At 42.9% G+C, this 17840-nt stretch overlaps 1 protein-coding gene across 2 annotated transcripts in view; it reads right to left on the bottom strand.

Moving 5' to 3' along the window:
• Window positions 1-17840, bottom strand: part of LOC147728085 (broad substrate specificity ATP-binding cassette transporter ABCG2-like) — a 514375-nt gene that overhangs the window by 18198 nt on the left and 478337 nt on the right. For both annotated transcript variants that reach the window (XM_086961970.1, XM_086961971.1), the window contains exon 15: window positions 3910-4019. In XM_086961970.1, coding sequence (XP_086818096.1) covers window positions 3910-4019 — 110 coding nt within the window. The remainder of the gene's footprint in view (window positions 1-3909; window positions 4020-17840) is intronic.

Consider the following 17840-nt stretch of genomic DNA (forward strand, 5'->3'; position numbering starts at 1 on the left):
GGGCTGCCCAATTATAAGGTGCATGGCCTCATAGAATTCTTTTAGAGTTGGGTGGGGGTAGTTCCAGCTCATGGAAACTCAGGAGACACGGAGCCAGGTGCTGGCTCGGCTGAGGAGCCAAACCCCAAGTGGCAATGCTCTCTTGTCTTGTCGGCCGACGCGAAGTCAAAGCAGACCACGACTTCTTCTCGTCGGACTTCGCGTTTTTCGAATGGCTTGATGACTTGGAGTGTGATGATGACCTTGGGCTCCACAACGGCTCCTGGGACCTCGATCGTCGCAGCATCCAGCCACCAGAAGCTTGAGGGAGCGCACCGTCAAGGTCTTTGGGTGCAAGGTGCAGCAGTTGGGACAGGCCTTCACGTCGTGATCCCGTTCAAGGCACCAGGGGCAAACAAGATGCTGGTCTGTCATGGACATTTGTCAGTGATAGGTGCTGCAGGGCTTATAGCTGGCTGTCTGAGATGAAATTTCTGCCACACCAACCTCGAAAAGACTTTGACAAAATGTTGAAAAAAACCTAATAAAAAAAATTACTAAAGGGTACCTCTTCCCGGATCTGTGCGTGTGGGTGACGCCTATATAGGCACCGTGGACGTCTCTTCCGGCACAGACATCACAAATGACTCCACATGGAGCCAAACGACATAATTTACCGGCCCAAATGGGGTACAGCTCAAAAACATTTACAGATCCAGTCTGACACACTGGGATAATTCTAAGGTAAGGAATCTACAGCTAGAAGTCTCTATCATATTCATATTTTAGTAACAATTATAAAATAGTAATATCTATTTAGCATCTTCAAGTAATTTTTGTATTTTGAAAGGGCATTGTTGTTTCCTTACCATCATCAATCCCCTTCCTCTCATCATTTCTGAAGTTCATGCCATCAGCAACGCCCATACACTGGCTTAAACATCAGGACACCAAAATCTAAAGAGACAATCTCATTGGATACGCTCCTTGCCACTTAGCCCCATGTATTATGTGATCCATGGTCTACACTACACTTTCAAAAAAATGTAATAGTTCAGGCCTATGAGACTTTAATTCTCACTACCCCTCCTCACCTTTATCTTCTGCTTCACTGATTGCCACAGCCACTACTAGACACACAGTTCATGCAAGCTTCATAGACACAAATGAGAAAGTCTAGGATTGAAGACTCTTTCAGATCTACATAAGTGCTATGAGGGTGCTCTTCACAGAAATCTCACCCGAAACAACTGTTCCACCCATCCAAATATCTACTCTCTTTCCCCTGTAATATAATTCTGTTTTTTATCTAGACTTCTAGCCTTCCTCTCCACTCTTTTTAACCGCTCTCATCTCTGGCTCCTAACTGGAAGCCTTTAAATCTAAGGGAACCAATTCCTTCTAAAAAAAAAAAAAAAACAAGAATCCACCCTCTCCAATTCCTCCATCTGCTGCCCACTATCACAATGTTTTCCAAAAGCGTTCATCAGCTGGAGTTCCTTTGGCTCACCAGATAGCTATACTTATTTAATCTGCTACATCTACTGTAATTATGATTTTGTTCATTTTGCTCAACCAAAACCATCCTCAGTTGTTCCCACTGTTTCTCTTTCCTCAATGGTCAAACACCTTGAACTATTCACAGCATTCGATAACGCTAATACCAAGTGCCTTTGTAGGAATTTCCAACAAGGCATTAGACAAGATTTCCTCCCATCATTTAAACTTCTCATTCTTTGTATTCTGGTGCTCCTTTCATTCTGCATTTAAACCCTTGCCAGGAAATGTTTCATAAGACGCGTCCCTGATAATGCTCCTAGTTTCCCAATAAACCACCTCTCTTCGTAAACAATGAAATGAATGTTTTCTCCTTACCAGCCTTCATACCTAGCATGCTAACAAAAGTCTTTGTCTCACAGCCATCTGACATAGGATGGTTCTACACTCCCTTGTGCTTAGCTCCTCAAATACAGGAGTGAGATACTGTTGTGTATCTTTAGCCTCTACAATCCTCTCCTCCCCGGTTAATTTCCCTTCAAGTACCTTGCCACCAGCCTCCTCAACCAGGAACCTTGATGTGCAGCCTATCTCTAGCATGTGACTAGAACCATTCAGCACTACGGCAGCTGCCATGTCAGTCATCAACAACGCACCTTGTGTCCCTGTGGCAAGCCTTTGCAGTACATCCTCAAACCTCAAACTGTACTGTTTGGTGACACAGCCTTCTCAGTAATAGCTGCCAGAGATTTGTGCGCACTTTCAGCTTAGTTATCTTCTTTCAGTCCCATCATTACACAAATTTTGCTTTAAGTCTTAAGAGCTTTATAATTGTCAAATAACATAACAAATAACAATACGCCATCGCCCCACCTAATCAAAATATTCAACTTTGCATCAAAATATTAGCTAAATTTCCCAGCCATGCACATAATTCACTCCATTGCTGACGTTTTTGCTAATGGGCATACATAAAGCGCAGTGTGTGTACCAACTTACCTTGGAATTCAAAGCTATAAATGGTATCTCACACCACATGATCACTTACATGCATCGTCTGACTTTCTATACTCAGCCAACCAAACCTCTAGACTGTACCAGAGATGTTCTTAGACCTTGAATGTTCAGAGCCTTCGAATGTCCAGTACCTCCACCCCCATCACCCAATGGTGTACCTATTCTAGGGGCATCAGAAATCCTGGGTCCCATTTTGATTTCTCTCCTGCCCACCTCTTTGAAATCAATAGCTCTAAAATCTACTACTCTCTCCCGCCAACACATTCCTTGCAACCACATTTTTATATCTTTATACTATCCCTGACATAAATATGCATCTGCACAATTAGAAAGACAAAATGTGGCTGACCAAAGCTTAGCAACTCGGTTTCTTAAGTAAACAAATTATTAAATTGTCTGTGCAACCACATCCGGAGTACGCCACACTTTTACTCCACTGGAAACCAGATAGAAGACTCATAAGAAGAAGGACGGTGCACCAGGATAAAGTCAAAGAATTCCAAATGTATTTCAAAATATATTCTTTAATACATTTTCAATTTAAAATTTCGACATCAGCCAACGTGTTTCGTTCCGAATGATTTCCAAGTAGATCAATTCGTCTGGAGGGTAAAAACCCAGGTCCTTTTTGAAAGTCCGGAAGAGGGACTGCTACCGTGAGTGTCGACACGGTCAAGGACTATTGACCCTTACCTTGGCCTTTGGACTCTTTTAAATTTTGATGTGATTAGTGAAGGTGAATACGAAGGACCTGGGTTTTTACCCTCCAGACAAATTGATCTACTTGGAAGTCTGTGGGACATTGAAACTTATTTATGATTTTTTAATCCAGGCTTCCAAGGGATACGATTAAAATTTTGGGACCAACTGACTGTCGGACACTGATTGAGTGAACCAAGACAAAGACACTTCTGCCCTGACGAAGTTCCATTGGGAACGAAGCGCGTTGGCTGATTTCCAAATTTTAAATTGAAAATTTAATAAAGAATATATTTTGGAATACATTTGGAATTCTCCGATTTCATCCTGGTCCTTCTTCTTATGAATATGCATCTGTATGAAAAATATGTAAAACCTGTCTCCTATTTTGATGCATCTTTAAGTTCCTTTTTATGTCTGTCTGCCTTTCACTATATGCTGATCACACATCCATCATTTTATCAGGGATTTACCATGTAACCACTCACAGTACTACACACAGCACACCTCGTTTGAGGAGCTTTAAGACTGCAATACTAACAACAAATTATTTGGATGTCTGACCGTTAATCCAGCACCACCATGACTGCTGATGGATTCCTATGATATTTTTGGTGCTGGAACAACCAATACTTCAAAGCATCAGAGGAATCTGCTCACAGGTGATGAACGTTACAATGTGGACATGAAGGATTCATTATAAGTCAACACACTTACACATTGGAGGTGGCACTGCTATTGCTGCAACTTCCTTGAGCCAAGCTGCTGTTGCCGTTGGATTGGGTCATGTTAAATACCAGTCCTGTAAATTCATTCACTTCTAGAGCCTTGCAAAGAGAACAAAACATAGAATTGATCAGAGGGAACTTTTGGGTGAATTGTTTTCAAGCATCTCGCTAGTCAAAGTGTGTCCATTTGCTGGATTTTTCAAAAGACAGGAAATGTTATTGATGTAGACCTTAACAGAGACTCTCAACCCACAATAGAGGAAATAAAATAGTGCACATATTACAGTAGATATTAGTGCTTTGTTCGAACTTCTTTTTTATGCTTTAAGACTAAAGCAAGTACGGACATGGTACTATGTAACCTTGAAGCACAACAACCTGAGGGATGAGGGAGGCAGATAAGCTCCAGTCACAGAGATTCTGGCTGGAAAGGCATCTTCCATTGTTAACATCTACGCCCCTCGCCACCTTACTGAAGGCTTTTTAAAGCGCATACGTTGGTTGATGTCCCAGCTCCCGGATCATTAGCACCAACCCTAAATGGGTTGTCAACCTTAAAATGGATAGACCTAACACTGGAACCTCAAGCTACATTATCCGACCTCTTTGGCAAAATTGTTGTCTGCTATGAACTTGCGAACTGTGTAGCACCGTACCTATACACACCTGAGTAGTTAGTCTTATACTTAGGCACCCATAAGTCAAACTCCGAACTAGATTATTTCTTTATGCTCAAGATATATCTGGGTGAGGTTTTAGGTTACAAATAATGTCTCAGGGGCTCTCAGACCACTCACTCTTTAAACTTACACAAGATGGGACACATGGGGATAGTAGGAGAAGTTGGCACTTTAGTACCTGGCAGTTGACAGACAAGTCGTTCCATCTTTATGTTGATGATACGATAAAGAAAGCACTAAACGCTGGTTCTGTACGCTATGGGAGGCGTTTTCGTACATGTAGGGCAGACTTACTAACTACAAACCCGGTCACAATAGGTGTCAACAGGAAGTCGGCTCTTTAATGGAGGCACTCATCCTTGAGTTGGAAGCAACATTCATAGCCACACAACTGCCAAAACTCGTAGGAACATTAAGCACCATCACACTTGTTTTGCCCAGACACTGATAGTGGAGGCAAGACTAGCCTGGCTAGTGTCACAGAGCAGGGTCTACCACAGGGGCAACAAGTAAAAACATTGTTGCACCAGTGAAAAGAATCTCACCTGAATGTGTGCAGCTTAAAACCCTAGAATATGAACACCATCCAAGATAGCCACTATATAGTTAGTGTTTTTGACACACCCTCCACAGTTATATGCAGAATGCATTGACCTCCACATCAAGGCATTAGTGGAGTTCAGCTGAGTCCTCCTAATGAGCATGAGGCAACTAGGTACTGCTTCAGAAGTTGGTATTAGTGAGAGCGAGCTGTTCAGAGGTCCTCTGGCAACTGCAAGGGGTGAAGGCACAGGCTTTATGGCTAAATTCTTAAAAATCTTTAATGTCCTGTACTGTCGTACCACCATTCAAAACTATGCTTGATGAGGTGCAGGTGATTGTCTTGCTCCCCCAATACCCGAGCACAGGTGAAACCATGGTACTCCACCGTACCTCTTCTGCACATCATACTGGCCCATCTCACTCAAACACTGAGGTGAAGACTTTTGCCAAGGTTCTGGCCACTAGGCTGGAAAAGGCAATTCAGATCAGTCATTCATCCCGACCAATGTGGATTCAAGCCAGGTAGGTTGACCAGGCATAACACCAGGAGGCTAAGGAATCTTTGGTTCAGTCTGCTGGCTGTGGTGCCCAATAGCCCTGCTGCTGGTGATTTAGTAAAAGGGGTTTTACCCTGTGGAATGAGAGTAGATTTGTGGTCTTGGGAAGGGTCCACATAAGTCCTTAGTTTGGACAATTCATGCGGCTCTTATATACAGATCAGCTGGCCAGAGTCAGGGTAAGCAGCTGAACATCCGAGGTATTCCCCACGCAGCAGGTTACAAGGCAGGGGGGCCTTCTTTCTCTCTCCTGTTGTTTGCCATAGTAATTGAGCCACTGCTGGATAGCTTAGGATCAATGCACAGGATCGCTTTTTTTAGTGGACTTCAAGAGTACCAGACGCGTCTCACTCTATGTAGATGACTTGTTCATCTAACTCCCCCAGGCTCAAGACTCTGGAAGAGGAGTCCTCCAAGTCTTACACACATTTGCCATATAGTCCATGCTGGTGAAGAACACAAAGAAACCTGTGGTGTACCCAATTTGAGCAAAGATGGAAGACAGAGTGGGCTCACAGCCTGTGATTTTCAGCAAAAGGTTTTAAATACTTAAGTGTATGTGGGTCTGAGGATGTGGCAATGGCATGGGAGCACAATCTCCAATATCAAACCATCAGATTGCACAGCAATCTTAACCTCTGGGCTCCACTCCCAGTGTCACTTTCAGGGAAAGCATACATTAATTAACATCTCTTATTGCCGTACCTCCTATACCAACTGCTGAAACTGCAAAACTACCCATAGTATATCCCCAAGAAATTATTTGTGGGAATAAAAATATCAATCCATATATTCCTGTAGAACAGCGGCCCTCCTTGGATAGCAATGACCAAAAAGTATACAGCACAATAAAATGTCGGGATTCGGGCCACCGGAATTCATTCCTAGTACCTCACCTTCCAGTTGATTGTGGCGAACGAAAGGCCTGATGAGCTGCATGCAGTACTGGAATGTGCAGTGGGCCAGGGTGATGGACCATTGGCTGTGTAGAATCCCTGCAACACCTATAAGGATGTAATGTGGAACCCACCCCATGTACAGTGTACTGATATGGTTATGGCGGGAAACACAGCAAGACAATGGATGTCACAGAAATCTTTTTGGGTAAGAAGAAAGTATCTAAAATATGTCACCGGTGATAAAGACGCATCTCACCTTTGAAAAGTTCAAATCTGTATGGAGGGGAGATGAGGGAGAAATCCCGGATGATGAATAACAGGAAGCCGAGATAGCACCAAGATCAGATCTCATTGCTGCACAATTAACACTGATGCAACTGAAGTTCCTACTTAGGGTCTACAGGATACCTCAGCAGTTGTGGCACCTTGGCAGGGCTGGCTCACCCGGCTGTTGTAAATGCCAAACTCTAATAAGGGCCACTCTACTCATAGCTTGAGATATTGTATGGCACCTGATCCTTCTATCTTATATTATAAAATGAAACCTTTTGTATCCTGTTTCCAATTTGATATGTCTTCCAACCAGTACGTATTGTGGATGTAGCGACTATGCTCCCGGGAGGCTGGGTCTGAAGTTTTAATTGTAGTATTGTGTTGCAATTGCTTAGCGGCCAGCCCTGGGGGTTGTAGGCCCGTGTTTGTATCTGGTTGAAAATGTCAAATAAAGATTTAAAAAAAAAAAAAAAAAAACAACAGACCAAAATCTCCGAGGACTGCAAAATGTTGGGTATTGATGTATGCTTATGATTCTTACAGCACTGGGTGAAGACTGCAATCAAGTAAAGATGTACAGGTTGAGACGTCCTAATGTGTTTGGTTGTTCTAAAAAAACTCTATAAAAACTTTTGGAGAAAAAAAAGCATAAACAATAGAATACTGAGATCGTATACACCATATTTACAAAAGGAGTTGAACCGTTGATTAAGGGAAGGACCACGGAAGCCCCAGTTCTTCTGATCATAGGTTCTGGCGATAGCTCTAAATAAGGTTGCCTTCTGATAACTAGGTTGTGTCCAATCAAGATTTATAGAATTTCACTTTTGAAAACGTACTTGACTTGAGGTACTGCCTTTTTCTGGGCCAATTGCAGCTGTCCCCTTACAAAACTCCTTCAATATTTTTTTAAGCTCTTAAGCATAGTTAATACTCTTTACAAAAATATACTGTTGCACTGGACTCTAAAAAAAGTGTTTAAAAACAACAAACTATTAAATTAATGAGCATATCATAGTGGCTTGGGTCAAAGCAAATGTGCTAAACTGTCCGAAATCCATTCGTAGTGCTCGGATCGACATTGAGGACCCCAAAGTAAAGAGCTTGCATAATAATTTCCCTTTTATTTTCTATATCGAGGCCCAAGACTCAAAAGGCATATATTTGGGTTGTTGGGTGATTGGGGTGTGAGCACTGACAAGCAGTAACCACAACCCTTATTGAGGTGAGGCACAAGCCAACCTAAATTTAAACTGTGCTTAACACTCTGGTAGTTTGACACATAGAAGTCAGACTTAACTTGGAGGCAATATGTAAAGTATTTCTGTAAAACATCTAACAGTAAGCCAGTGAAAACACCACACATAAAAGATCTTAACCCAAGTTAAACAAAAAGAGCAAAATGTAATTAACAAAACAACCAAAATGTCAAAAGTCCAATCAGTAGAACCGGAGTTATGAATTTTTAAAGAATAACGTTTTTAAAATCGCCTAAAAGCACAAAACGCCAACGCGGCCATCTAGTCAGGCTGAACTGGGTGAAAGTCAAATATTCAGGCTGACCTTGATGATGCACATGTCAGATACCGTCCCAGATTAATCAGGCTGAAGAAGTACCTTCTCAAGTTTTGTGCCAAGATACTGTTCGCATTGGAGAGGGTTGGAGGAGCAGGGAAATCGTTGCAGGAGGCTCTCAGGTTGGCACTTAGAGCAGGTGGGGCATCACGGGCAAGCGGGCTGTGCAAAGAGCTGGGCTGGCAGTGGCTTGGGCTGGTTTTCGGTGCGAGTGGCGCTGTCTTGCTGCGAATGGGCCCATTTGTGTTTGCGAAGAGCCCAAAAGCTTGAGTTAGGTGCCCGTGAGCCACAACAAGGGTCCAGGACATGAGAGGCACAACTTGGGGGTCAGGAACTCCCTGCAATTCCGTGCAGGAGCATGTTGGGGGAGTCTTTTATGTCCCTAAGGCTGAGATCAGAAGGCCAGCAGACTAGCCCTTAGAGTCACTCTGGGGTCCTGGGTTCAAGAGGAAGTTGCAGGTCCAGTTCTCCCCAAGGCAAGAGGGGAGCAGGACGAAGGTCAGCACAGCTGGGCAGCAGGTCCTTCAGAGCAGCAGTCCAGCAGAGTGACAGTCCTTTCAGAGGCACAGCAGTCCTTATTCCTGGTCGAGTTGCCACAAGTTCAGAAGTGTCCTTCTTTTATACACAGTTGTGCCTTTGCAGTAGAGAGAAACATCGAGAGGCATGCCTTTGAAGTGCACAGATGCCTGCCTTCCTGGTCCTCCCTCCCATTTTGTCATTGATGGTCCATCCAGTCACACTTAATCTGCCCATTGTATGTGGCTGTCTAGGAGGCATTCACAAAGCCCAACTGTCAATAGGCCCAGTCATGTTACTCCGAGACATGCTGCAGGCACCAAATGGCTAAGGTAGGAAAAATGACAACTTTCTAAAAGTGGCATTTTCAGAATTGTAATTCAAAATCCAACTGCACCATAAATTAGGATTTTAAATTGTGATTCAAGAGACACCGAAAATGAAGGGGTTACCTGTTCTCATTAGGATTACACTTATAAAATGTAATAAGGTAATTCCAGTGTTATCCTACAGGAGAGGTAGGCCTTGCAGTAGTAAAACACTAATTTAACAGTTTTTCACTACCAAAACTTAAACGGAAGTGTCCAACATTTTAAATGCATTGCTTCCTGCCAAATGAACTCTCCAGGGTATACCCTAGCAGTGACTTATTTGTATTAAAAAGGAAGGGTTGGGCCTGGCAAAGGTTTATTTTGCAGGTTGAAAGAGCAGTTTAAAACTGCACACACAGGCTCTGCAATGGCAGGTCTGAGACATGTTTAAAGTGCTACCTAATTCGGTAGCACAATCAATGCTGCAGGACCACTAGCATCATGTATTTTACAGGCCCTAGGCACATGGAGTGCCATTTTACTATGGACTTACAAGTAAACTCATTATGCCAATCGGATATACACAATTCTACCATGTTTTAAGGAGAGAGCACAAACACTTTAGCAGTGGTAAAGTGCACAGAGTCCTTAGACCAACAAAAATAATGAAACAAAAATAAAATAGGAGGAGTAAGGTGAAATAAAATCTGGGGATGAACCTGCAGACAGGGCCAAGTACAACACAATCCATCTCCAGCCAAAAGCCAGGGTAGACTAATCCCTGCTTAGATGATACAACATGCACGAAGGCCCTGTCATGCAGGAGCATGTGTCAGTTCTATGCCTCCCTAAACTCAGTTGATCCATCTATCTATACACTCCTGAGCCACTAAACTGATCCATGGGGAACCCTACTCCTAGTCTGTGGAACCTATTTGTGCAGCACCTATCCTTAACTTCCTCACAGGTGCATCCCAGTAGGCAGACAGTACCACCATGGCCAGCTAAGTAATATGGCCCATTTCAAAATGATGGGACCCATTTCACCCCTTATATCAGACTGTTGGGGCAGATCTGCAAAACAAAGACTGAACATGTGCTCCGCTGCAATCAAATTGTACAGCCCCTGATAATCCTTTACTTCACTGCCCTTCACCCAACCATCCAGTGCCTTGCACAAGGAATCCGCACAAGCCACTGTTGGGGCAGTGTGTGACTGTCGCTAAACTTCTGTCTGTACTTCTCTGGGGTCAGACTAAACTTCCTGGCAAGGGCTTCCTTCATGGAGGATACCTCATCCTGTCTCCTTTCTCTTGGGCCAGTAGGGTGTCCCTCTCCTCATTAGGGATATATGCCTCCACAAACTAGCCCGATCATCCTCAGGGATCATGGGCATCTGTAAGGCAAACTCATAAGCCTCAAACCACTTCTCAATATCATCTCGCACAAGAAAATCAGGCACCAGACCTTTGGGAATATGGATACTCTGGTCTCCAAAGGTAAAAAAACATCTGGGGATGACCATGCAGAAAGGTCCAAATCCAACAATGTTCAACTGCATCAGCAGGGATTTTTAGCTTTCGATGTGAATATGCTAAAATGCCTTCTATCCAGCTATTTCTAAAATGCCCCCACCCCAAAAATTAGCCTAGGCTTTACCAACCTACAGATGATTAATATTATGATTATTACTTAAGTAATAACTTTGTCTATGTAGATTAAAATATGGATATAATGTGAACCAAGCTGAGAGGATCAATAATACAAATGTGAAAATATTGGTGGAAAATCATAAATAAACGGATACAATAAATAAGCTAAAAAATAGCCCTACTTTAGACCACTCCATGTCCCTATCCATGGAGGCACATCCCTGTCTGCTCCCATTGAGAATTTACAATATAGGTGGAAAGTGAAGGGCAATTATTAACTTCAGAACACCTTAAGGTATCTCAAGTGCAGGAATTTGTTTCCATTAAGTGGGTCTATTGACTCAATCAAATACTGTTGAGAAAATTAATAAAAGCCATGTAGCTGACATCTAGTTTCTGAATTGACTGAATTGGTTTCCGTTGACTGAATTCTACGCAGGGTTAAATAAACTCCAAAGGAATTGGACTAGGTAATTTCAGTCCACCAGATTCAGCCTAATCAAAGGGCAGAAATAGAACTATGTAAAGCTGAGTTCTCTGAAGAATGCCTGTTAGAAGTGGTTTAGGCCCCCTTCAATGAAACCTGGGAAGAAAAGGAAGTTGGAACCGTTGATGGAACTTCTAGAGAGTATACAGGCATACAAGATCTGGCTAGATGCTTTAGTTTCAAGAGGCAGCCCTATTCTCTTTAACACAATAGTTCTGAAGCACTATTTTCTAAAGGTTTACTTCAACCACCACTCAAACATTAAACTAGAATTACAAACACCATACAATTTTTTTTATCTAAATGTGCCCTGTTCAGTCATATGCATGAACTACTACTTGATTAAACAATCCATCACAGTTCGTCCAAAAAGTCCAAACATGGAATTTAGCATTGTCAACGATGTTCCAGTGCTCTTCTCTGACTCTTCCAAACTTCTGTGGCATCTGACAATCACAGTTGCAATGACGCCACTTTCTCACTCCAGCTTAACTTAACTCATCTTTTCTGATCTCATCTAGAACAAAACCCCATGGCAGATAAATCTGTCGCCAGAGCTGAAAACCTTAAAATCTCAATTAGCCCTATGGCAAATTGACCCAGAAGTAATCCAAAGAGGTTGTCGCTACATTCTGCACCGAAAACTGCCTTTTCCCACTAATGCACTCCAGTGTGCATCTCACACTACATGCCACCTTCTCTGTCGCCCTGTTCCCTGAGTGAGCAATGAGCTAACCAACAGAGAGAGGAGCCGCAAGTAGGCAGAAGGGCACCCGGCCAGTACCGTGGGAGGGAGGAGCAGTGCTTCAATCCGGCGAATCAGAAGTTATCAGGTACATTTTGTTGGCAGAAGATGGACAAGACTACCTTCTACAGGAACAGAATGCATAGAATCAGTTTTGGGAATTCATTGAAATACTAATTGTTGTATCTTAGTTACAGTTTGTGGGTTCTGTGTGTGTATGACATGTTCACTGGAATATAACAAACGAAGGGTTGGAGCAAGATGCCTGCACCTGTGGTAGTCAGTGACACTTGAATAGTGTGATGGTGCTAGAAAAAAAGAGAAAAAGAAAATCGTTTGTGAATTGGATCATTTTTTCTACTATGAAATCAAAATAAAGGATTGAAAATATATGATTGCCAAGCTCGGACCTGTTCATTTGACACGGATGCGTACTACTGTTTCAAAGGACATTATTTGCAATTGTACTTTGTAGATGGGTGCTGATTCCATAGCTTTTGTTGACATGTTCACTGGAGTCTGGAATGTAGAGTCCAGGGAACAGGTCAGTGGAGAACTGTTGCTGAAGGAAGAAGGATCCTGTATGCCTTAGGGGTTGTATTACAGAATAAACCTACTTTTCTTCAATCAATCACTGGCCTGTTCATACCTTAACACCAATACCATTTTAACACAAGATTATACTCAGCAACAGAGAAGGTCTCCCCTTATTCCAGTGGACCAGTTGCAAGTGATACTAGAATATATGCATAGATCAGAAAAGGCAAGAGGAGAGAAACCAATGCACACCAATAACCCTGTTTAATTGCAACTTCAATAAACAATCAAAGGAATTTTAACCATAGTTGTTTTTGACTGTTCAAAACATATACCCTACCACTTTGATCTAGTAGAAAGTATCTGTACCTGACTCACTATGCACTGAATAGCATTGTCACCATGCCATAATAACAGGAAAAAATATCCAGGAAAAGGTGAAAACTCTGTAGAGACTGCATACAAAAAGGCGATTTTCTACTACATGGAATCTAGAATGAAGCAAGACTTCGCCACGACTGGATCAGGGAAAGGGTTGAATGCGAGAATCCCAATAAGTGGATTTGAAGTACTGTCTCTCATGACTGGCAAATAGGGAGTGAAATTTATGGCTAAAATGTAAGTTCAACTGTAGGAATATGTGCTAATAACTGTCTTGTGAATTAAAGCAGCACATGGGAAGGGAACTAATGTAAGTCGTCAGTGTAATTGCTTTTTTTAATAACATATTAATATTGGTGTTTCAAATCAGAAATCAAACATATGAAACAAGACAGGCAAAGCAATACAATCAGCCATGATCCTCCGGTCATATGTCCATACAAGCATAAACATTACAGTCCCTGTAGCCCGAAGTAGTCTCACCAAGGACCCCATATCTTGCAATGTTCATGTGGGTAGCCCCGTGCTGTGTATACTGGGTCCTCCAATTTGGAACACCAGTCCATAGCCCGCTGCCAGACCTTCAAGTCCGGGGCAGCAGCTGAAAACCAGTTCCGAGTTATATGCCTTTTACCAAGTAACAAACCCAGCCTGCGAGATATCTTACAGATCGCTTCCCACCCAGGTCATGTAGCAGTCCCAGGAGGCCAATCTGGGGTGAGCAATCAACTGGCCTTCCCAACATACCCGACAAAACACCCAAGAGTCGGGACCAGTATTTGTGTATGATGGGTCATGACTGGCTACATGATGAAAATCCACCCGTCCTCTCAGCACCTATGACATGTGGACGTTGAGAACTCCCCCACCCTAACTGTAGCAGCGTCAGATATGTAGTGTACGAAACATTCACCTGAATCATCTGGACCTGAGAGGAGTTGGCCAGTTCTCTTGTGCCATAAGAGCCTCCCTCCATTCCTGGTCTTCAATAGTACCAACCAAGGATTTCCTCCAGGATCGGAGTAGGCCCGGAAAGTTATGGACCAGTAAGCGTTAAATTTGAGACCCCACCCTGCCCCAGAGGATCCATAAGAACATTACAAACCATGGGACTGAATTCAGGGACCTCCCCCAAGGAGGACCAGTGGGGCGACAAAGCGAGGTGAAGCTGCAAGAATATGAAAAACTGGGAATGGTGTATGTTGAAGTCAGCCTGCTAATCAGATAAGGACCACGTATGCGGATCATGCCACAAGTCACCCAAACGTGAGATCCTAATCATGTCTCACCTCCCAAACCCCTCCAAGCCAGCCACATTGTGAAGCAGAGTACCCCTCCAGAGTGAGGTCTGAAGAGTCACCCTATCTTTTCAGCCGGCCCATTTCATGGCAGCCCACCACACCTCAAAAATCCCCTTGGTCAAGTCTCGGAAGGAGCGGGGGACCAGGGAATCGGCAACCAGTACAGGCAGTCCATGTTTGCATCCCATGATATATGCAACAGTTCCACCCGGTATGCTGGCTCCTTTTGACCGCCAATGCTGGGTCCACCAGACAGAACCCAGTGTCACGGATAGTACTCAACACTACATCAGATCAATTGAGACGTGAATCTGAGCGACACAATCGATGTTTGACCATAACAAACCACAGGTACTGTTGGTCAATTAAGGGATCACAACCTTAGTAGTTGAATAGAAAGGCATATATGGGTACTAACGTTAGTCTCATATTTCTTAAACTACAGATTTTAACCTGAATCAGGACTTTTCTACTGCCAACATTTAGATTCTGCGTAAAATTACTTTCTATACATTTAAGGTATGATTCATAAAATTTAACTTGATTTAGATCGGCGTTTTTAATTTAATATATGGTCTCCAATTGTGGCCTCAATCTGCAGACATTCAAATCCACCTCAAATAGAGACTAATATAAGATAATTGTATTAAAAATGAAAGAAATGTATATAGAGTGAATGTAGAATTAGATGAAACAAAATTGTAAATATATGTAGATGTAGAATGTAAATATATAGATAGTGATATATATAAATATGTACCGATGGAGTTTTTGATGGTCTCTAGGGTAGAGAACTGTCGGCATTAGGAGAGAGTGTTGTTGTATAATTTACATAGACGAATATGTTAGCCAAATATATAGACAATGAGCGTCACATGTTGTTCAATATAGATTGTTCTATTTTCAAAAAACTAATTGAGAATTTTCTACCATTATAGTAATTAATCATCAATTGAAAATACAGAACTCCTGATGAAGGCCACTCGCCGAAACGCGTTGGGGATTCGGTTTTGTATTTGGCGATGAAAATCAATTGTTGATATATGTACTAGAATATATATTAGAAGCTATAGTGATTGGTTGTATATATATGTGTAGAATTTTAAGAATTATTGTTAAAAAAAAAGTATATAAACTGTAAAAGAAAAAACTATACAATATTTATGAGAAAAAAAGACAATTAAAAAAAAGTTTTATAAATTCACATACTACGGTGTTAGTCAATCTATTAAATAACAATGTGTGATGATATTTAGGAAATATACACATAACCCGGTGTACAGGTCATATTTCTAAGAAGTGGGTCCTCTTGACCGCCATAAAACTAATCATTCAGAACCAAAAGCTGTGAGGCCCAGAAGTAGAGTTGCAGGTAGGCTGCCGACAACCCACCGTCAAAGGTGGACTGTACGTTTTTAACGAAGGTGATAGTGGAACCTAATGGGCTCACAGAAAGGGGCGAACCAAGGCCTGCATGGAGTGAAACCAAGACCTGGGGATGCTATGGGGAAAGTTTTGTAAACATATAGGAAGCAAGGTAACACCATCATCTTAAACAAGACAATCCTCCCCATGATGTTAATGGGGAGAGAAGACCACTGCTCCGGTTCTTTGCGCATGACAGCTATCAGGGATAGCAGATTAAAGGACCAGGTAAGATTGGGAAAGACTGATATGTAAACATCAATGTACAGGAATCTTAACTGATAGAAGTGGTATAAGGACCTACCAGTCGTGATCTTTCAGTTAGCCCATCAGTGGGAATAACAAAGACTTTGAGTGGTTAACCAGTAAACTGGATGCCTGGCCATAAAGCTCCAGTATGTGTAGGCATTCTAGGGCCCGTTGCCACTGGGCCATTCAAGAAGAGCAGCACATCATCAGTATAAAGTGCGATATGGTCTTCTTTGACCGCCAGCCCCCTTGAACCCATGTAGCTGTTCATCGCAACGGACCCACGTCGCCAGAGGCTAAATCGCGATGTCAAAGAGAAGGGCGGACAGGGAACAGTCCTGCTTGGTATCCCTCTGAAACGTGACCAACCGCGAAAGGAAACGTTCTGCCGAATCCTGGCCGAGGGCCCAGCATATAGCATACAGACTGGGATATAAAGTGGGGCCCAATGCCCAATCGAGCCAGAGCATCCCAAAGAAAATCCCAGTCGTGGGAGTCGAAAGCTTCTTGTGGTCTGTTAGGAGAAGAGCATTAAATCACGGTGGCAAATTACAGTAAGTCACCACAGTCTGTACTCTGAGGATACAGTTGCGTGAACACATATTGATTGGGGTGGATCAGCGTGGTGAAGACCCGAATCAGACTGTTGGTCAGCACTTTGGCGTATATTTTAAGCTCAGAGTTGATAAGGGAAATCAGGCAATAGGATGCACAATTCACTGGAGACCACACTGCATTATGCAGGACCACTAAGGTTGCCTCGTTTAACTCCGCCAATAAATGAACCTTGGTTAGTGCATCATTGCAGAGTGCCAACAAGTGAGGCGATAACGTTGGCCAAAGTTTTCTGTAGCAATCTACTTGCCGGAGTTCATGGCAGAATAGGTTGCAGCAACCTCTTCAAGGTAAACGGTTCATCCAGGTCAGAAGCGTCTACTGCCGCATGAGAACATACCAGCAAATCTGCAAACAGAAGGGAACAGTACTCTTTGCAAGTGAGCATATAATGCACAGAAGAAGTCAGAAAATGTTACCGCGATATCGCTGGTTTCAGTTACCAATCACCGCTCAAGAACCCAAATACTAGGAGCCACCCTGTCTGCTAGACCCCAGCCAGTACAGTAGCTTGCCCGAATTATCGCTTTAACCATAGACCCTGCCCTGAGAAGCCATCCAACACTGTCTAGCCTCATCCAGGTAGAGCTGCAACAATGAGAGCCTCTCCAGCGCAAGTGGCCTGTGACTTTGCTTTGCTATGCAGGCTTACAGTTCCTCAATCTGTGATAACCTCTAATGGTCCTGGTTGTGAAAGTGTGTAGGGACGACCAACTCATGAACACCTTACCGGCGGCCCAAAGTATCCCTGGTGAGTCTACTGATTCCATTTTTAGCTCCAAGAAAGCTTCTAGTCCCAGTGACAGGTATTCCACTGCAGTGTTGTCCACAAGGCACCACACGTTGAAGCACCAGATTGGATGTTCCCCATGGGCCTCTTGGCCCAAGTAGGCAGTAACTGGGGCATCGTCTGAAATACCCCTGGGAAGGATCTCAGATACCTTAGTGAAGAGCAAATCGGTAGCGGGCATGAACACATAGTTGATGTGGTAACTGGTCTTATGAGCTGCTGAGGTATGAATGTAATACTATATACTACAGGGGGAACCCAATTAACCAACAGGCATCTGGGTAAAAATATATAAGGTAATAAACGTGATGCCTAAGGAACACTAGCACACATTGTTTCTGGAAACAGATATAATTGATCATCTCTTCCTAAATAAAGTTATTC

The sequence above is a fragment of the Lissotriton vulgaris genome, chromosome 3_1 (assembly GCF_964263255.1).
Source record: "Lissotriton vulgaris chromosome 3_1, aLisVul1.2, whole genome shotgun sequence".
Taxonomy (NCBI): Eukaryota; Metazoa; Chordata; class Amphibia; order Caudata; family Salamandridae; genus Lissotriton; species Lissotriton vulgaris.